Raw genomic sequence first — 21,333 nt, 5'->3', positions numbered from 1 at the left:
TATTGTACTGTACTCTACTGGATTAAACTGTACTGTACTCTACTGAATAAAACTCTACTGTACTGTACTCTAGTGTGTTCTACTGTATTGTACTGTACTCTACTGGATTAAACTGTACTGTACTCTACTGTGCTCTACTGTATTGTACTGTGCTCTACTGGATTAAACTGTACTGTACTCTAATGTGCTCTACTGTATTGTACTGTACTCTACTGGATTAAACTGTACTGTACTCTACTGTGCTCTACTGAATAAAACTCTACTGTACTGTACTCTACTAAATTAAACAATATATTACTGTAGTGTATTTAAATTAAAAACACCTTTTAATTGAACCTTTATTTAATTAGGCAAGTCAGTTTGACATTTTAGTCATTTAGCAGACGGTCTTATCCAGAGCGACTTACCTTTTGGTTACTGGCCCAGCCTTCTAACTGCTAGGCTACCACCCAGCCAACAATCATAGACATCTATGTTTCACAAATTTGGATAGCACAGTGCATAGCAAAGTACAGTACGTTACAGTACACAGTACACTAAAGAAAAGTAGAGTATAATAATTGGTTCAGATTTGGTCCGGTCCGGATGTCTATGTTTGGCCTATGTTTGAACGTCTATATTTGGCCTGTCAGGACTGGACGTCTATGAATGTCTATGATTGGTTCAGAATTGGTCCATGTCCGTGGACGTTGAAATAAAGGCCGGTCTGAGCTGGTTACAAGAGACACTAGTTTCTCCTGAAATGATCTTTAGTCTGGCTAAGGAAGAAATAGTGAGGAGTAGTTCATATTTATGTGTGGTGTTAAAACAACAAGTCTTATTACCCCTGTTCACTGGAAAAGTTTATTGGTGGTCCCATAGACAGTTCACTCTTCATAGACAAACAACTGGCTACATGACACACTGATTGCTCCTGATGGACCATGCCAAAAACCAAGGAGATCATCTTTAGCCTGACCGAGGAAGAAATAGTAAATTGTTGTTGAGGAGTACTCAGATATCTGTATCAGAGTGTGGTTAAAAAACAAGTATTATTACCCCTGTTCACTGGACAAGGGTTCTTCTTTACTGAAGTTATAAGGATCCATTGACATGTCACTCTTTATTGACACACAGCCGGGTACACGAGACACTGGTCTCTCCTCTTTCTCGAGACAATCTTTATTGAGAAAGTGTTCCCATCGTCTCTCGCCGCAAAAAGACTAATTTTAGAAGTTGTTACTCCCTTCTCAGGAGCAGACAAATACTGTCCCCTGACCTAGATCAGCCCCGTGAACAGGCACACCCACACCGAGAGAGAGAGTTAGGTGAAAAAATACGAAATGCCCTTATGTTGATTACTTTTTTTCAAATCCAATGAGTTTTCCACGTTGATGCAGTGACCAAGATTAGTGGAATTTAAATGAATGAGGTGGTCCTTTCTGTAAATATTGCCTTGTTTAATAAATGTATCTGGTTACAGTTGTCAAGCAGGACAAACAGTTCAAGTAGGCTATTCCTTTAGTCTCACCTTTCCCCCAACTGCTCTATTCTTCTCCTTCAATAACTTTCTGTTTTCTTGTAGCAAGAAACAGAAACAGGCTATAATGCTTACCATGTTTTTTTCTCACTGAGATGGGTTCTTCAGTGTGAGAATGTTTCTGTGGGCTGTAGCTTCTTTGTGTTGGTTTCACAAAGGAGAGAAGGGAGGAAGGAAAGGTGCAGGCCAGGGCAGGAACATTATATGGGAACTTGATAGCTAGATTAACTACAGTTGCCTGGTAGGTTGATGCTCTGCCTTTCCCCTCTCAAACAGGAAGACATTTATGATAGATGCATGTGCAACCTTGTGGAACAGCCTGTTTTATAATTTGAAATAAAATGGATTAAAGGTGGATTAACAAATCAAATCAAATGTATTTGTCACATACACATGATTAGCAGATGTTAATGCGAGTGTAGCGAAATGCTTTTGCTTCTAGTTCCGACAATGCAGCAATAACCAACGAGTAATCTAACTAACAATTCCAAAACTACTACCTTATACACACAAGTGTAACGGGATAAAGAATATGTACATAAAGATATATGAATGAGTGATGGTACAGAGCGGCATAGGCAAGATGAAGTAGATGGTATCGAGTACAGTATATACATATGAGATGAGTATGTAAACAAAGTGGCATAGTTTAAAGTGGCTAGTGATACATGTATTACATAAAGATGCAGTAGATGATATAGAGTACAGTATATACGTATACATATGAGATGAATAATGTAGGGTATGTAAACATTATATTAAGTAGCATTGTTTAAAGTGGCTAGTGATATATTTTACATCAATTCCCATCATTAAAGTGGCTGGAGTTGAGTCAGTGTGTTGGCAGCAGCCACTCAATGTTAGTGGTGGCTGTTTAACAGTCTGATGGCCTTGAGATAGAAGCTGTTTTTCAGTCTCTCGGTCCCAGCTTTGATGCACCTGTACTGACCTCGCCTTCTGGATGATAGCGGGGTGAACAGGCAGTAGCTCGGGTGGTTGTTGTCCTTGATGATCTTTATGGCCTTCCTGTGACATCGGGTGGTGTAGGTATCCTGGAGGGCAGGTAGTTTGCCCCCGGTGATGCGTTGTGCAGACCTCACTACCCTCTGGAGAGCCTTATGGTTGTGGGCGGAGCAGTTGCCGTACCAGGCGGTGATACAGCCCGACAGGATGCTCTCGATTGTGCATCTGTAGAAGTTTGTGAGTGCTTTTGGTGACAAGCCAAATTTCTTCAGCCTCCTGAGGTTGACGATGCGCTGCTGCGAGTGACCCAGTGTGGAGTAAAAACAAACAGAGCCTCTACTGTGATCCAACAGTTGAACATCAGATGAGGAAGGAAATATCTTTGCTGATACATTTAGATACTTTAGCCTACAGGGAGGGTCTATATTATCCACATGACCATCAGATAATGTTTTGTCTGTGCAGCTCCCTGTAACAGTTTCTCTCCAGCAGAGAGCGCTGTTGTTTAGTGAATAGTGAGGTATGTTCCCCACGCTCCTCAATCTGCAAATCTTACTACCAACTACCCTTTTTACTTGCCCTCTCACTACATTGCTCTTTTTCAATTTCTCTCTTTCTTTCCTTCTCACTTTCTCTCTCTCTCTCTCTGCCTGTCTGTCTATCTCTCTCTCACTGTGCACCATTTTTGCTGGACCTGAGTGGGGTTGCCAGGTCGACCAGACAGGATGTTACCATAGCAATGGCTCATTTAGGTAGGATACCATGGGCTGGAGAGAAGAGTGTTGGATGAGTCTCCCTTCCCAATTTATCCCCCCTCCTCCCCCTGCTGTACCCAAAGACATATGCATGTTATATAGGGTCTGGGGAAGGTGGGGGTTGGAGGTTTGGGTTCATGGGAAGAGGCTGGGGGTGCTGGGGGTCTTGTTATGCCCAGGGGGCAGGACGGGCAGGGAGTGTACCAGTGGTTACTGGCCCATTAGCAGGAACAGGGTAAATTTTGCCTGGGGGCAAAGGGAGGGGGGACTGTCACCAGGCCAGGAGTGTGTGTATAATGTTGGGTTGGTTGCACTGATGGTTGTTTTATTGATCGAGACTGCACACGTGTGTTTAGCTTCTGACCGTCCACTAGATTGTCTCTGTGTGAATATATAATGGCTGATTTTGACTCAGTCAAAGGATTAAAGACACACGCATATTCCCCTGAGATATCTCTCCACGCGCTGCGCCTGACATAAAATCGTAGAAAAACACAATGGTACATTCTGTTTTATTTTGATTTTGAATTCCTCTGTATAATATATTATTATAAATATGATCTAAATTTGATGAATTTATGTTTTAATAATGTAACAGTAGACTTTAATAAGATGCGTTCACATACATGATTTCTGTGCAGAAGAGTGTCATCAAATGTTGATCATAATATAGTGTAGGCCTACAGAAATACACCATCATTTACATTCAAAAGTTGACCAATATAAACGTAAATAAACAACACATTTTCAGATGGAGAGAAATAAAATAAGTAACCTATTGTTACGAGTATTTAAAATGGCGAAGTCATAAACCGTTCCAGCATATTTGGGATCCACTTTCTGCTATGCAAAATAATCAGATTTATTCAGCATATTGAATTTATATCAACAACAACAACAACATCAACTAATACATATGATAATAGGTCAATAAAAAGTATTTAATTATGAATATATTCTAGGTTAATTTTGGAAATGCTATAGGTCATATTGCCTTATAGCCTTTCACCGGATATAAGCAACGACAGTGGTGCAGAGGACAATTTCAATATTTTAATCCCAGTACAACATGCCTTTAAATTCTGTGTCAGAAAAGGTTAGGCTACAGCAGTTTTTATTGGAGATTTTCAATTGGTTTGCAATGAGTAAGTTATAGCCTACTTTACGTTTTCGTTTAATTAAAAATGAAAAATAGAACGCAAAGCGTTTTGAAATACCCCCCCCCCCCAACACACACACACACGCACACACAAGAAGTCATGATGTTGAATAATACATCATGTGTGGAATAAATATAATATAACAACCTGAGACCTGGTTAAGAAGCAAGCAAAAAAAGTATTTTCTTTGTGTTATATTTAAAAAAAAATAATAATCATTTTCTATTAAACTTGAGTACATATCGAATATAGAAGCAAAGGTGGTGTTATTTTCTAGAGAATTTTCTATGCAGATGTTTCTCGTATCATCGTATCACATAGTAAGTAAGCTTACTTTAATATTGTAATACATTATTTCACAATAACCATCTCTATGTTTAATGCACGATATACAAGGTTTTAGGAAGATGCACTGGAAGTGAAAAAGTCCCAGCATAGGCCTATTATTTACACAGATAATACGCATTTCTCTGAAATATAATCATTACAAATCAGAACAAATGAAAATGTTCATGAATTCTGTATTGTAATTGCATATTCTATCAGATATGTAATTACATCATGTGATTTATGAAAATAATAATTCTGAAATTATTATATATTATATTAATTGTATTCGGCTGTATTATAATATTTTAGCCTATATTATAATAGCCTGGATTATTATGAACAATTATAATAAGCCTATCATAACAATTATTCAGATTCTCTTAAACAATTATTTGTTTATGTTTTTAAGGGGGAAAAAAATAAAGATTTTAATTATACAATCACGTTTGGTTTATGGAATATTGTCGTGAAGACGCAGGGTATTGTACGTAAAGTCTGTTGAGCCTCGAGAGACCGACAGATTGTGAAATCCACAATTAAATTATCATGACAATAGAAGGGAGGAAAGAGAGAGAGCTTATGTAAGAAAAAGCGGAAAGATTCATAAATAAATATGTAGGCCGTAGCCATTTATGACCAAAAATAGAAGACATTTTACAACTCGTTGTTTCTCCTTTTAGTCATAATGTGGCTGGTGTTGGCCTACTTCTCTGATGCACGGCAGATATAGCCTAACGCTGATACAATGTATTATATAATATTATTTAATAATGTAGCAGATGTCTAGTTTTGTGTGGATTGAAATAATAAATACTTGTCAAATAATGTGTCATAGCATGCGACTATGACGTTGTATGGGATATAGGCGATATACCTACCACTCAACTATATTTGCCCTATACATCTACATTTCACTTTAACAATTTGTGACAATTATTATTCCAATTATTCCAACCCTTTCTTACAATATCAACATTACAATGATAATTCCATTACTTCACTATTTTCTCCGACTATCTGTATCCTCTTTAGTCTTGTACATAGTCCCTCTTCGGTCCCTCTCCCCCTCCCTTTCTCCTTCGCCGCATCCCATTGATGCTGCCAGCGCAATTTTGCACATGCGCAGTGGGGTAGTCTCAGCCATCTGCAGGAAACCAATTAGCAGGAATAAAGAGCTAAGTGTTTTTCTCTCCTCTATGTTCAGACCTCACTCTTACCTCTCCCCCGCTCACACCCCTCCGTCTCTCTGTTTACTGTAGATATAGCTTTAAGAAGACGATTTTAGGAACACAGAGAGGAGGACTGTGTTATGCTGCTCTCTCTGCGGCTGTCCTCTCCTGTACGCTCTCTGGTCCAAAGGGAATATGTGGATGTTCAGTAGACCCGCTATTTGACTGGATTACTACAGATACAGTCCAAGGAGTCCAGAGACGCCGCCGCCACAACCGCACAGATGTGAGTCTGCGTTTGTTTCTAACTGTCGGCGATATCCCTCAAACTGCTGGGGGATATCGCGGATATTGGCTGTGCTGTTGAATGGAAAGGAGAGCTTTGTGCCGCTATAGGCTGTTGCGGTTTTTATCTCTTTTGAGTAGGCTAAACAAAGACAGAAGTACGCTACAGTAATATAAACATCGTCATAGTCACCATTCCAGTTAAATAATGTCTGTGTCAGCTGGTGTAGCCTATATTGGTTAACATCAGCAGTTGCAGGCTACTGTCAGCGATAGTTCCTCGGTTTGTGAGTTTTTCCCGCGCTGACAATGCCCACAAACGCAATCATCTACGTTTCCTGTCGGTTCAATATTTTCAGCTCAGTTGGTGAAGGGAGGTAGGCCCTATTTTCTTTTATCAGGGTAGGATATAATTCTCTCTCTAAAGCGCGACTCATTCAGTCGAATTCCCGTTAACCAGTATGCCCCCACCTCTCTCTCTCTCTGTCTGTCTCTCTCACACACACACACACACACACACACACACACACACACACACACACACACACACACACACACACACACACACACTTACTTTTCTTAAGTAATAGTTTCCCATACTAGATAGACATATAGTGGGGAATAATTGTGTAAATAATTTTAGATTTGTTATCATAGACTAGGCTATTGATCTGTGTAAATGAAAACCTTTAGAGCCAAGGCCAGTGGTAGAAGTTCACCTGACAAAGACTATTGTGTTGCAGTAATTAACACTCAGTCCTATCTGCATGCATTTCTTCCTTTAAATTCTTCTCTCTCTTCCCCCCTCTCTCTCTCTCGCATGCTCTCCATCTCTCTCTCTCTCTCTCTCGCTCTCCATCTCTCTCTCTCTCTCGCTCTCCATCTCTCTCTCCCTCTCCCTCTCCCTCTCTCTCTCCCTCTCTCCATCTCTCTCTCAGGTGGGGTAGTGATGCGTGGCTGCTGTAGGAGCCATTATGGACATCGGTGAGGGAGGGAGAGGAAGGGATGGAGGGAGAGAGGGAGGAGAACCTGACATCAGCACCAAGCCGTTATCTCATCCTCTCCTGACCCCGGAAGTGGTTCCTTCTAAGGGGTCGCCCTCTCGTACCTCAGCCCCGGCCCCTGCCAAAGAGCCCTCTAACCTGACCCAGACAGAGCAAGGGGGTGCAGAGGGGACCGCAGGCAGAGAGGAGACCCCAGAAGGGGAGCGGGGTATATACTCACAGAATAATGGTGTGACACTGAAAGAAGAGCAAGAGAAGGAAGAGAAGCTAAATGAGAAGAAGGAGAAAGAAAGATTGTTACTGGTGGAGGACAGAGCGGAAACAGGAAGAAAAAACCTTGCACCAGCCCTCAGCAGCAAAGACAGAGGAGAAGAGGAAAAAGAGAAGGAAGAGGAAGAGGAGAGAGAAGAGGCCATCTCAAACCAAAGCCAAACCAAATCCAAATGTAGTCTATTACCTCGACAGAGCCAGCACAGCTCTGCTTCCAGCACTGTTATGGCCAGTGGCACATTGAACAGCAACATCCACATCACTGCTTCCAATTCTCCAAAGCACTCTACCTCTCCTTCTACCTGTCCAAAGCTCTCATTATCACCTTCCAATTCTCCAAAGCACTCTACCTCTCCTTTCACCTCTCCAAAGCGCTCCAGCTTTTTCCCCTCCTCTCCTTATCCTCAGAATGAGACAGAGGTGAGAGACACAGGAGAAGTGCAGGGCAATAGTCCTTGTTTTCCTCTGAGCTTTAAACCCCAGCAGTCTGCTCTGTCTAAGTCCACCAGCCCACCCGCTAAGGATGATGGTAGGGCAGACGCCACTCACACTTCCCTTATTTCCAATGGAGACACCGCCAAAGTTCCAAAACCAAACAACAACCCAGAAGTGAGAGATGGAGATAGAGAGATGGAAATAGAAAGAGATGATGATGAGGGAAATGGAGAGAAGGAACGAGAGGGAGATGAGAACATAGAGACTGTATCTAAGTACCTCCACTCCTCTCCCTCCTCTTCCTCCTCACCCTCCTCTCCCGTCTCACTGAACAGTCACATGGCATTGATGCACTCCCGGAACTCCTGCAAGACACTTAAATGCCCCAAATGTAACTGGCATTACAAATCCCAGCAGACACTGCAAGTCCACCTCAGAGAAAAACACCCAGAGTCTGGGGGCTCATGTGTGTGTGGGGGCTTGGGGGAGAATTGTGTTTGTGGAGGGTCAAGGGGTGTGTGTCTGTACTGTAGCACAGGGAAGGCCCATCCTCGTCTATCCCGAGGGGAGAGTTATGTCTGTGGGTACAAGCCCTATCGCTGTGGTGTGTGTGATTACGCCACGTCCTCTAAAGGAAACCTCAGCATACACATGCAGTCAGACAAACACCTCAGCAACGTACAGACAGCGGGACAAACACAACATGCGCACAGCACACACACACACTCCACACACAGCGCGGGCTCCACTGTCAGAGACACGGCAGGCGGTCAGGTGTACGGACACACACACCCCGAAGTCACGCAGCCCCCTGAAAACACACCGCCCTACCCCAGCCATCCCTCCTCCCAGGGTAAGAGGTGGCGGTGTGAGGTGTGTGATTATGAGACCAGCATTGCGCGGAACCTGCGCATACACACCACCAGCGAGAAACACACACAAAATGTGCTGCGCCTGAAACACACACACAACGTACTGCAGCTGCAGAGAAGCTACTACCTGGCCCACTGCAGGAGTCTGCCTCCTCATCTAACACTGCTACATAGCACAGGTGAGAGACTACGCACACACTGACACATACTTAACTACTGTTCTGTTGGGCTCTGTTCACTGGCACATCAAGTTAGGTTGATACTTGATTATATCCATGCTTTTATGTATCGGCCTGTCTGTGTTCTGTGTGTGTGTGTGTTCTAGGTGGGGAGCAGTCTTTGGATATTCATCAACTAACAGCAGAGGAGCCAGTTGCCCCAGATTCAACCCTGACCCCCTCCCCCTCTCCTCCTCCCTCCTCCTCACCATCCCCTTCTCTATCCCCCTCTCCCCCTTCTCCCCTGTCTCTCTCCCCCTCTCCCCCTCCTCCCCTGTCTCTCTCCTCCTCATCTCTCCTCTACCGTGGTGTGTTCCGGTGCCTGGTGTGTTTCAGTTTCTCCTCTGACAGTCTGGAGTCTCTTGGGTCTCACCTGAGTGCCCCCCGCTCCCTGCCCCAGTCTGAGTGGCGTTGTCTGGTGGCCGGAGGCTGCTATTGCAGGCTGTGTGGCTACAGCACCCCCCTCACAGCTAACTTCACCTTGCACTGCCAGACAGACAGACACAGGGCCCGCTACCAGCTAGCTGCCCACCTCTGGGAGAGAGGGGAGAAGGGGGAAGCTGTGAACTGGGAGGAAGTTGGGAAGTTGGTTGCTACAGGCAACCTGGTCCAGCTGAAGTGTAACGTGTGTGACTTCCAGACCACCAGCTTGGAGAAACTGAGAATACACAGCGTCAACTCCCAACACCAGGCCAGCCTCAGAGTCTACATGGTCAGTACAAACACAATAATTGCTGTTTTTGGGCTATACAATTGTTTTGAAATATTTGGAAAATAGACAGCAAATAAAACACAGAGACCAGATTTATTTTGTACATATTTCTTTCTATCACACCTTGTATAACTCCAACTTCCCCCTCTCTCTTTCCCTCTCTCTCTAGTTCTTTGAGCAGTATGACAGTGCAGTAGCTGGAGGCTCCTGGTCGTTCCACTGTGTCTTGTGTAATTACTCCTCCCGTTCTAAACTCCACCTACTGAGACACACCCACTCCACGGGTCATCATAAGAGGGAGGAGCTTCACCGCTTGCAGCTTGTGAAAAGGAGGAGCCTGAATAAAGGAGAGGATCTAGCTGCCATCTTCAGCATTAGGAAGTGTACCAGTCCTGAGATAGGTAAGAAATTCAGGCCGTCTTTTCCCATTCCCTTCTCTCTGAAGTGTGCACTTGTACATTTCTCCTGAGGAATTTAAAAGTATGGGATTATTGTAGAAATTGGCAAGAGGGAATTTCGACCATATTTTGAACATCAGTCCAGAACAAATGTATAAATAGGATAGAGAAAATTAACTGCAGGCCTAGGATAAGTCAACGGAGAGAAGACATTAGAAGAAACTTGGAGAGATGGAGCAAGGTGAAGAGAGAGTGATTGAGAGAAAAGGAATGATTGATTATGGTCAGGGGTCAATTGGGTTAATTGATTTGCCGATACACATGCTCGTTACATCCCCTATCACCCCGACAATGCTAACGAGCACCTACTGACTCACTGCTATTGAACTGTAGGGTGGCAGGTAGCCTAGCGGTTAAGCGCTTTGGACCAGTAACCGAAAAGTTGCTGGTTCGAATTCCAGAACTGACGAGGTGAACAAAAATCTGACGTTGTGCCCTTGAGCAAGGTATTTAACCCTAATTGCTCCTGTAAGTCACTCTGGATAAGAGCATCTGTTAAATGACTGTAATATTCCAGAATAGAACTTTCAGGCCAGTTACCCAGACACTGGCAATAGAGATTCTCCATTTGAGCATGCTTTTTAGTCCATGACTAGGCTTAGTGAGGGTCAGAAACTAGACTTCTGAGTACCGTTCTAATGACTCCTACTGTACTCTGTTCTATCTCTGTCTGGTCTAAATCTGGTCTAACTCTGTCTGCTACTCTGAATTAAACAGTCAATAGCAGGTATTTGGTCTGAATGAACTGGTCTGAATCCCAGGAGGCTCTTTAATAGAAAATCAATAATGGATCAATCAGTGTGTGTGTGTGTGTGTGTGTGTGTGTGTGTGTGTGTGTGTGTGTGTGTTGCTGTGTATTAACATATGTGTTATCTTTCTAGATGAAAGCAGTGAGGAGGGGGAGAGGAGAGATTCCTTATCCCCAGCCAAGCGATCATTCTCTTGGCTGGAGGAGACACAGAGCCCCCTCTCTCCCAAATGCCCCAGAACCGACAAGCACACCACTGACCAACATACTACTGCCAAGTGCCCACTGTGCCAGGACACACTGGTACACACACACCTGAGACGTCACCTCACACTCATTCATAGTGTGGCCCAGGACTGTGTGGAGAAGCTCATGAGCACTGTAAGTGTGTGTGTGGGTGTGCTCTAGCTACCTTTCATAAGCAGAAGTGCAATCAAGCTGAAGGAGTTTGCTTTTAGTGTCTCTAGCAAACAAAGAGTGCTCATCTCTCCACATCACCAACCTCCATTACTTTACCCAGCATGCTAAGTGCTCTTTGTCTCCCTCTCTGACTTCACTTGACTGCCTTCTTCCTTTTAGTCTTCCTGTTTTTCCTCTCATCCCTCTCTCACCCCTCCCTCTCCTCTCCTCTCCTCTCCTCTCCTCTCTCTTACCCTCTCCTCTCTCCCTTTTTTCTCTCACTCCCTTTTCATCTCTCATTCTTCTCTCCACCCGTCTTCTCTCTCTCCATCTTTTTCTCTGCACCCCTTGTTCTCTCTCGTCCCCACTCTCCACCCCCCTCTCTCCATCTTTCTATCTGCGCCTCCTCTTTCTCTCACCCCCTCTCAACCACTCCTCTCTCTCTCTCTCCATCTCTCTGCCACCACAGCCCCCATTTTCCACCCCTCTCCCTCTCTCTCTCTGATAGTAGTGTAGGTTCATTAATTCAGTCTGGGGTGATGATGGCCATTATGTTCCTCGCTTTCCAATTACTCTCTCAAGATTAAGCCTGACCTTCACTCTCTCACTGCTGCACCCGCATATGTGTATGTGTCTCTTCTGTCTCTGCCATGCCAAGTGTGTGTGTCTTCTTTCTGTGTGTGTGGTTGATATAAAAACACTCTTCATTCTATTTCCCTCCGTCTCGTATTATTATTCATTGATTTAGAAGTAAAGTGTGTAATGGGAGAATGAGGTGATGTAGACAATACAGGAGCATCACTATTATTATTCCGTCTGCACTATCAAACAGGAAAGACACTGTTTTGACTGACTATAAAGGCAATCAGTCATCTGGATAGGTTCAGACTGACGTTCAAAAGCTTTGTTGTTGGATTCTTTTCCAGGTGGCAGTGGATCTGCCAGAGATTCTACAGAAAGAGACACTGCAGAGGGATTCCCATTCAAGCGACTCCAACACAAACGAATATCAAACAAACGATTCCAACACAATCGACTTTTACGCAAAGGAGTCCCTCAGAAATGAGTCTCAATCAAACGACTCCCATATAAATGAAGAAGAAGTGATACCAGCCAAAGATGTCCCTGCTCTGCCCACCCGTCCTTGTGAGGATCAGCATCTAGCGGAGGACAACACCTCTCACCTCCCAGAGTCCCCCAGCTCCCCCTCCCTCCCCACTCCTCCCTCTCCCTCCCTCAGCCACCTCCCTTCATCCGCCTTACCTCCCTCTCCTCCCAGCGATGCCCCTCCCTCCTCTGATCGTCATTGTTACAGGTTCCGCTGTGGCAGGTGCAGTCTAGCATTCCGGACACAGGAGAAGCTGAAACTGCACTGGCAGTACCATGCCATGAGGGCGGCGACAGAGTGCCACCTCTGCCCCAGACGCTGCCGCAGCCAAGAGGCCCTGCAGAGACACCTGCTCAACACACACCTACAGGACCTACACCTACAGGGTACACACCCTGACCAGATTGGAGCACACATCCAACGACCAACCAGCCTGGAGGGGGAGGAAGAGGAGGGGGAGAGTATGAGTGAAGAAGATGAGGAGGAGGGAAATGAAGGAGAGGAGGATGAAAAGGATGACCCAGATGAGGAGGAGAGGCCCAGTCCAGGGGTTAGTAATAGTGACAAGGGTTCAGGGCAGCAGGAGGAGGAGGTAGGGTCAGAACCCAGCCCTCTCATCAAGGGCTCAAACCCGACTCTGGAGCGGTTCCTGGACCCGGCTCGGCCCTACAAGTGTTCAGTCTGCTGTGAGTCCTTCACTCAGAGAACCATCCTGCTGGTCCACTATAACTCTGTGTCCCACCTCCACCGAGCCAAAGCCAGACGGGCCCTGCATGACTCCAGCCCCAGTCATGCCGACACCACCCAGGGCCTGGAACCAAGCCCCTACCGGTGCAGCCTGGCCTCTGACCCCAGGCCCTACCGCTGCAGAATGTGTGGGGTGGCCTACAGCCAGAGCTCCACCCTGGACATCCACCTCCGTTCTGTACTGCACCAGACACGAGCCCGTGCAGCTCGAACCCAGCTACCACTGAACCCCCACACCCACCAAACTCCAGCCTCAGCCTTAACTCAGGCTCCCCACACCCCAGTCCCATCCTTGGTCCAAACTCAGACCCCTGCCTCCAGCCCTTTGCCTGGAGGAGGAGAGGCATCTACCAGGGGAAACCCCCCAGCAGCCACCAGACCAGCCCCTGCCCCCCCAAGTCCCTGTTCCTCCCTGAGTGAAGCCCAACTGAGTGTGGGTGTCTCTGGGCAGGTTAAGGGTCAACAGGCTAAGAGGAGGAGAGTAGAGGACCTGACCGCTTCCGCAGGACAGCAGGACCTGATGTTACTCCAACAGCAATTAGCCAAGGCCCAGATACTACAGCAACAGGAGTTAGCCCAAGCCCAGATACAGCAACACACAGCCCTCCTCCAGCCCCAGCTCTTTAGTCCAACACTGCTCCCACACCTCCTAAAGCAGCACCTCCCTTCAGCAGCAGAGATTCTCCAACACGGGAACCTCTTCCCTCCTCTCCCCTTATCCCCAGACAGCCTATTCTCTCTACAGCAGCAGCTGCTCCTGTCCTTCTACCTTTCTGGAGGGTTGCATCTCAACCCCAACACAACCCTTATGAACCAGACCACCTCAGCTGTCTCCCCTCAGACCACCTCAGCTGTCTCGCCTCAGACCACCTCAGCTGTCTCCCCTCAGACCACCTCAGCTGTCTCCCCTCAGACCACCTCAGCTGTCTCCCCTCAGACCACCTCAGCTGTCTCCCCACAGACCACCTCAGCTGTCTCCCCACAGACCACCTCAGCTGTCTCCCCACAGACCACCTCAGCTGTCTCCCCTCAGACCACCTCAGCTGTCTCCCCTCAGACCACCTCAGCTGTCTCCCCTCAGACCACCTCAGCTGTCTCCCCTCAGACCACCTCAGCTGTCTCCCCTCAGACCACCTCAGCTGTCTCCCCACAGACCACCTCAGCTGTCTCCCCTCAGACCACCTCAGCTGTCTCCCCTCAGACCACCTCGGACCAACACCCCCAGATAGAGAGGCTTGAACCTCCCTCTCCACAGCCAGAGACGAATGGAATCCAGTTTCCAGCCCATGCCCCGAAATGTGAAACCCAGGCTGAGACCACTGGCAGTGACTCCCCACTCCACCAGACAGAGAAAGAGTTCAACCCATCCTCCCCTCCTGAGGGAGAGAAGAGTGAGAAGAAGGAGAGGGCAGAGAAGGCCCTCAGAGTTCTGTTGGAAAGATACGGCTGGGAGCTGGCCCTACAAAGCACTCAGAGCAGACAGAGACAGCAGAACAGAGAGATGGAGGGATGCCTGGAGGAGGAGAAGCAATGTGGAGAATGTGGGAAGCTGTTCTCTGACTCTCTGATCCTGAAGAGTCACCAGGAGTTTGTTCACCGCCAGATGATCCCTCCTGTAGTGTTGGAGATGTTCTCCAGACAGTACAGGCTGCAGTACGACCGCCTTTACCCCCTCAGACCCTTCACACCGGGGGACACTGAGACTACTGTTGTTGCACCCCTAACCCCAGCTTCAGCACCTGCACTTGCACCTTTACCCCCAGCACCAGCCTCAGATTCAAACCTCGACCAAGCCCAATCCCTCGCCGTCTCCCAAACCTCAGTCCCAGCCCTTACCCCAGCTGCAACCCTAACAACCATAGACACAGACCCAGCTGTTCGCACACCACCAGCACCAGCATCCGTATCTGTAACCCTGTCCCCAGACCAAGCCCCAGTTAATTCCCTCTTCCCAGTTCATGCCAGAACCTCACCAACACCCTCTCCTCCTCCACTCCCCCGCCAAACAAAACCACTTTCAGAGCAGGACAGTACCACAACGACAAACACCCCTTGCCCTGACCCCTCTCAAACTATCATATACAAGCCCAAACTCTCCATACCCCCTCTCCCCTTACCCCAACTCCCCCTGCCCCATCTTCCTTTATCCAACCTCTCCTCTCTTCCCTTTCCCATAGACCCCTCTCTCCTCCCCCTTGGTCTAATGCAGCCCATAGCCCTCCAGTCAATGCTTCAGTACCAGTCCCTGTTATCGTCCTGCCACCAACCACCCTTATCCCTATACACCAACACCCACTCTGCTTCTTGCCCAGCTCTTCCCCCATACACTACCACCCACTCTGCTTCTAGCCCAGCTCTACCCCCATACACTACCACCCACTCTGCTCCTAGCCCAGCTCTAACCCCATACACTAACACCCACTCTGCTCCTAGCCTAGCCCTGCCCCCATACACTACCACCCACTCTGCTCCTAGCCTAGCCCTGCCCCCATATACTACCACCCACTGTGCTCCTAGCCCAGCCCTGCCCCCATATACTACCACCCACTTTGCTCCTAGCCCAGCCCTGCCCCCATACACTACCACCCACTCTGCTCCTAGCCCAGCTCTAACCCCATACACTACCACCCACTCTGCTCCTAGCCCAGCCCTGCCCCCATACACTACCACCCACTCTGCTCCTAGCCCAGCCCAGCCCCCATACACTACCACCCACTCTGCTCCTAGCCCAGCCCAGCCCCCATACACTACCACCCACTCTGCTCCTAGCCCAGCCCAGCCCCCATACACTACCACCCACTCTACTCCTAGCCCAGCCCTGCCCCCATACACTACCACCCACTCTACTCCTAGCCCAGTCCTGCCCCCATACACTACCACCCACTCTGCTCCTAACCCAGCCCTGCCCTCTCTGGAGCGTAGGCTGGAGGAAGGAACAGAGGTTAGGCCTATGAGTGATGTGATGGCCGGTGATGGAGAGGAAGGGGGAGAGAGGGAGGGAGAGGGGGATGAGCAGAGGAGGGATAGGCGCCAGAGGACCACCATCAGTGCAGAGCAGCTAGAGGTTCTATACCAGCGCTACAGTCTGAACTCCAACCCAACCCGCTCTGCACTGGAGGGCATCACCAGGGACACAGGGCTGAAGAAACGTGTGGTGCAGGTACTTTATCATTCTCATAGTAACATTTCTTTAATTCTGTAATGCTGAATCATCTTTTGTGTAATAACATGTAATAATGCTGTGGTTGTCTGTCCTTCCTCAGGTATGGTTCCAGAACACCAGGGCTCGTCAGAGGAAGGGCCAGCTCCAGACCCTGGGGAGAGGAGGTTTAGGTGTGGGTCTGGGTCTGGGTGACAACCACAGGCGCTGTCCGTTCTGTAGGGCTTTGTTCAAGGCTCAAAGTGCCCTGGACGCCCATGTTAGGGCCCGCCACTGGTCCCAAACTGACAGACCTGCCTATGGCTTGTCTCATCAGATAGGTTCCGCTGATGACTTCAGCTTTTCTCACAACCATGGATCCTACAGAGACAGGGAGGGTCCCCCACTCTCCCTCCAGCATTCTCCCTCTCTCTCCCACCATCCTTCTCTCCCTACCTCCCTCCATCCCTCCCCGAACCCCTTTCATCCCTCTCCAAGCCCCAGGGTCATCCCCACTGAGAGAAAATACATTTCTGGGAAAACAGATATGACCTTTGACCTGAACGAACCCGACATGGAAGTGGAGGAAGAGGAAGAAGGTCTGTCAGTAAAAATATTCCCTTCGTCTGACCAGGCTCATGAGGGTAACCATAGCAATCTGTTGTCTCTGGGATACAAATATGGGATGGCAAGCTTCAACGTTCAAGACTGTGACCAGAATTCCAGTCCAAGTCTGTCTGAGAGTGTGGATAGGCATGGACCGAGACAGCAGCAGCAGCAGAGGCAGCGTACACAGATGACCCCCCAGCAGGTGGCCAAGCTCAGAGCCTGTTACAGGGAGCACCCCACCCCCAGCCCCCTGCAGTGTGAAGGCCTGGGACGGCAGCTGGGGCTCCCACGCAGGGTGGTGCAGGTGTGGTTTCAGAATGGCCGGGCCAAGGAGAAGAGGGCAAGGAGCCTCAGAGTTGACCCCACCACAGGATAGAGGGAAAGGCAGCAGAGGACAGGGGAGAGAACGCACACAGCCATGAACTAAGTGCATGTCACTCACAACAATAAACCAACCAGATGCCACAGAAGCCAAAGAGCATTCTACCAGTGTACCTCACCCCTTACTCAGCCCCAAAACATCACAGGGCAGACCTCCTCTAGAGCTTTAAGACACCACTCCTCTGTTCCTCTGTCTTGCCTTTCCCCTCCTCTCCTGTCCTCCAACCGATACCTCAGGAGTTAACCCCTCCATGCCAACAGATGTCCCTGTTCTGACAATAGAATCTGGAGAACCAGGACACAGTATGTGCCCCTCCCACTTCTGTTTAAAGACTTTACAAGTGCAAGTATCAAACTGTTAGACGTTTTAGTGTATAGAACGTTCTTTCAAAGTATAAGAAAACTGAAAGAAACACAAGCAGCTACGGAAAACAAAAATGTAAAATATTCTTTACAAAGAGCATCTGCAAAGACTGGCTTGGATTCCAAAGCTCGTAACCAAAACCTTACATGTCCGTGGATTGTGTTGTCAACATGGTGGTTTTAATTTCCAAACCGCAGTACAAACCATACAGTGAAGAGTAGAACTGAGACTGGTGCGTATCAATAGACTGACTGGTCTACGTGGTGCTGAAGCAGACCTCAACCTTCTCAAGCCAATGATGACTCTACTGCACATGTACTGAACACTCCTTATGTGGATAATAGGCCAAATAGCACTGAGATAAGTCCACTTTGTCCTTTGTGAGAGGTCATATAAGAAGCTATTTTGATAACGTTCGACCAATATATGTCACAACTTTAACCAAACACTACACAACATTGTCTGTGTTTAGTAAATGTTAATGAATATGAATATTATGGATTAACGGTCGTTGATAAGACAAGTGTAATTGTGTGGTGTATGAGAACATAATGTAGGCGTTATAATGTGGAGTTGCCTTTTCTTATTGAAGTAAATACCAATATGTTGTGTAATAATTCCATGTCTACTATACTCAGGCCAACTGAACTGTTTTTTATTTGGTCGTAGTAATGTACTAGTTTCTCTTCTGTTCCTAATGCCAGACACAAAGTCTGTTTTGAAACCTTATGATGTAAATATTGACTGTTGATATGAAGTTCCTATAATGGTAGTTCAAAAGAAACCTCTCTGGATTTGAGAGATCTGAGCTTTCTGACCGATAATTGATAGTTCCATTATTCCATTATTACAATGTTAAATGGTGTGAGGGGTAAATTAATGTACAGTATGTAGCTTTTATATGGTCGACTCAGTCTCCCCTGAGACTGCGTCTGTTCTGACGAACCATACTCACTGAGAGTTACTGACGTTATACTGATGACAACTTCGGATGTTGTGTTATACTGATGAAAACTTTAGATGTTGTGTGCACTTAACTCTCTCACACACTCTAACCATTTTTCTCTCACTCTCTTTCTCATCTCCTTTTTGATCTCTAAATGTAATAATATTACTGTAGTAACAGTAATAACTATGATAATATCGAATGCTTTAAAACACAACCCAAAGACAATAACACTGTAACCATCGATGCATAAATCCCACAAAAAACAACTTCAAAAGTTGACTTGATAATGTAACATTGATTGTTGGGAAGAAAGAGTGACTGTATCAGACCTGCTGTATCTGTCTTCACCAGGCCACTGGTGAGTGTATACTGTAACCACCAGAAAACCAAAACCTGTTATTATACTAGGATGGAGGAGCACTTCTCAAAGCCCCCCAACTACTAGTGCACTCAGTAGGCGTGTACTCAGTAGGGAACCAAACCCTAGTGTACCATACTCAGTAGGGAACTACTTCAGAGCCATTGCAGTGTGTAGAGTGGTTGAAATGTTTTCCTCCTCAATGTCAATGTCTTTTTAACCAGGTGGAAGAATCCATCTCAGTCTTTGAGGATGTCCAGTTGGCTGCTAACGTATTTTTAAAATACTTTAATAACAACAAACTGTTATAACACACATGACGCTGTTCATAACCTGACCTTTTATTCTGATGTTAACAAAGAGATACTTGGGGCGGCAGTATTTACTCAGTAATGTATTACTATGTGGACAGTGGTTTCTGAACAAAGATACAAAGAAGTTACAATGACACTATAAAGATAAGATACTTCTATACTTAAGATCCTGCATAGCTATTCTATGGTAGGTTGGATTGTATCTAGCCCACACCTTCCACAGGTCTGTGTACCAGTATGTTTCTGATCTTGTGTCGCTGGCTTGTTTAGCCATGTTTGTTTCTGCTTTAGGCCAACAATGTAGCCTTGTAGCTATGTAGCCATGCTTGTCTCTGCTATAGGCCAGGCAACAATGTAGTGACATAGACACGTATCCCATGTACCTTGGTAGGCACGTAGTCATGTAGCCACACAGATTGTAGCCATGCAGTGATACTGAACACAGAAACAGTCTGTCATCCAGGCTAACCTTCCAAAGGATTCTAACTCTGTTTACCCATAGCTCTATATCTGACCAATGTTTACCACAATACCAATGATCTTTCTTCTGTACTGAAATTCCAAATACTGGACCACTTGGCAGTTATGTACATATTGTTGTTCTATTCCTTTTGCTTATTTTCTGAATAACTGTAAGATGTAAATATTGTGTCGTTCCTGGAAGCTGTTGCCGTAGTGATAACCAAAAGATACCTGTGTTGTGCACCTGTTCCAGTCTCTTGCTCCAGTGGTTAACTTTGTTCCTTCTCCCCAGTTTTCGAATGGATGTGTGTTTTCTCCCCCTCCCCTTTCCATAGCCACTGAGGTAAATAAAGTCTGGTTTGGTGGACATATTTGCCCAATGTCTTGTGTGTGTGTGTGTTGTGGGTCGATCCCTGGACCCAGAGGTCAGTTCATTAATTACGTCAGTGACATCCAGCCAGATTACTTTCCTTTGTGACAAAATGATATGATGAATATTAATAACCTCGCATGAATTATACTGCTGCTGCTGTTGATGATGCTGGAAGTGGGGCTGGGGGAGGGGGGTTGAAGGAAAGGGAGGGTGTATGTGTGAGTAGGGGATATAATGCTATTGCCCACTCGTGTACATATTTTTAATGCTGTTGGGGGGACAGGGGTACAGGGGAGGTTACTTTAAGGAGGGATAGTGGGTTGTAATGTCATACACTAGAGCATCGGGGGGGCAGAAGGGTTATAATGTCATTGGTATTGGTGTGTATGTCGACTCATTTAGATTTAGATTGGTTCTGTGTGAGCAGAGGAACAAGTTAATGTTTATTCATGAGTCCTTCAGCGCAGCCACCAGTTAAAGAGACAGGACTCTGTTTTCACTGATAACACCCCCACCCCAGCCTCAACTCCTCCTCTGGCAGATGCTTTTCCATGATTTCTCTCAGTGTGTGTGTGTTTCACATTATCAGTGTCTGTTTTTATTCACTACTAGTAATCCCAGTACAGACACAGTCCTGATGTGAAACTGATTGCTGGAATACTATACTGCAATAGTCATATCACTAATGGAGTACAGTATTAATAGTACACACACACACACACTGTAGGGCAGTAATCAGTGAATGTCATTGAGGAAGAGTTTGTTCAGTGGTTCATCAGGTATAGAGCGGTTTTTATTAGAAGATGTGCTCTCTATCCATCTTCTTAATGATCTTATAATGGTCGCCAGGCTGTTCTAATCAATCATATGGGAGAGAGAGACTGGTAAAAGTCTATTTACAATGTGAATGTTCTAGAACACATTCTCCCCGCAGTATCTGAAGGCTCTGTATTGCCAGAATTGTCTGCTTTTAGGAGCATCTTAAATGGGTTAGTTCACTCATAGTTCACACAAATATGTAATTTTATACTTTATTCTTATGTCTACATTTGATCTATCTATGCCTTTTATCATTGTTATGCCCCACCCCCAACACACATACCCCTCCTAGGTAGCTAGCTACTTTACATCCATTAGGAGATTTGAATGCTCAACAGCAGGACAGTGAGTTCAGCACGCGGCACCGTGGCTGTTACACAGACTCACCCCACATTATGCTAATCCTTATACAC

The 21,333-nt window shown here is 46.4% G+C and overlaps 1 protein-coding gene across 1 annotated transcript; it reads left to right on the top strand.

The window, feature by feature from the left end:
• The first annotated feature begins 5,861 nt into the window (after positions 1-5,861).
• On the top strand, positions 5,862-20,095 carry LOC118396258 (zinc finger homeobox protein 3-like). Its single transcript, XM_052467000.1, has 7 exons — positions 5,862-6,182; positions 7,120-8,941; positions 9,088-9,692; positions 9,862-10,093; positions 11,032-11,279; positions 12,224-16,312; positions 16,416-20,095. The coding sequence occupies exons 2-7, from the start codon at positions 7,156-7,158 to the stop codon at positions 17,274-17,276; spliced, it is 7,821 nt and encodes a 2,606-aa protein (XP_052322960.1). The 5' UTR covers positions 5,862-6,182; positions 7,120-7,155; the 3' UTR covers positions 17,277-20,095.
• Positions 20,096-21,333: the final 1,238 nt, after the last annotated feature.

Source organism: Oncorhynchus keta, chromosome 17 (genome assembly GCF_023373465.1).
Source record: "Oncorhynchus keta strain PuntledgeMale-10-30-2019 chromosome 17, Oket_V2, whole genome shotgun sequence".
NCBI lineage: Eukaryota > Metazoa > Chordata > Actinopteri > Salmoniformes > Salmonidae > Oncorhynchus > Oncorhynchus keta.
Note: the sequence above shows the minus strand (reverse complement) of the source record. Positions and strands in the feature narration are given on the sequence as shown.

Excerpts from the sequence above, each read along its gene's own strand:
- LOC118396258 (XM_052467000.1), top strand. The coding sequence starts at position 7,156 with ATGGACATCGGTGAGGGAGGGAGAGGAAGGGATGGAGGGAGAGAGGGA. Across the intron at positions 9,693-9,861 it reads CCAGCCTCAGAGTCTACATG|TTCTTTGAGCAGTATGACAG; the intron begins GTCAGTACAAAC and ends CTCTCTCTCTAG. Across the intron at positions 10,094-11,031 it reads GTGTACCAGTCCTGAGATAG|ATGAAAGCAGTGAGGAGGGG; the intron begins GTAAGAAATTCA and ends TTATCTTTCTAG.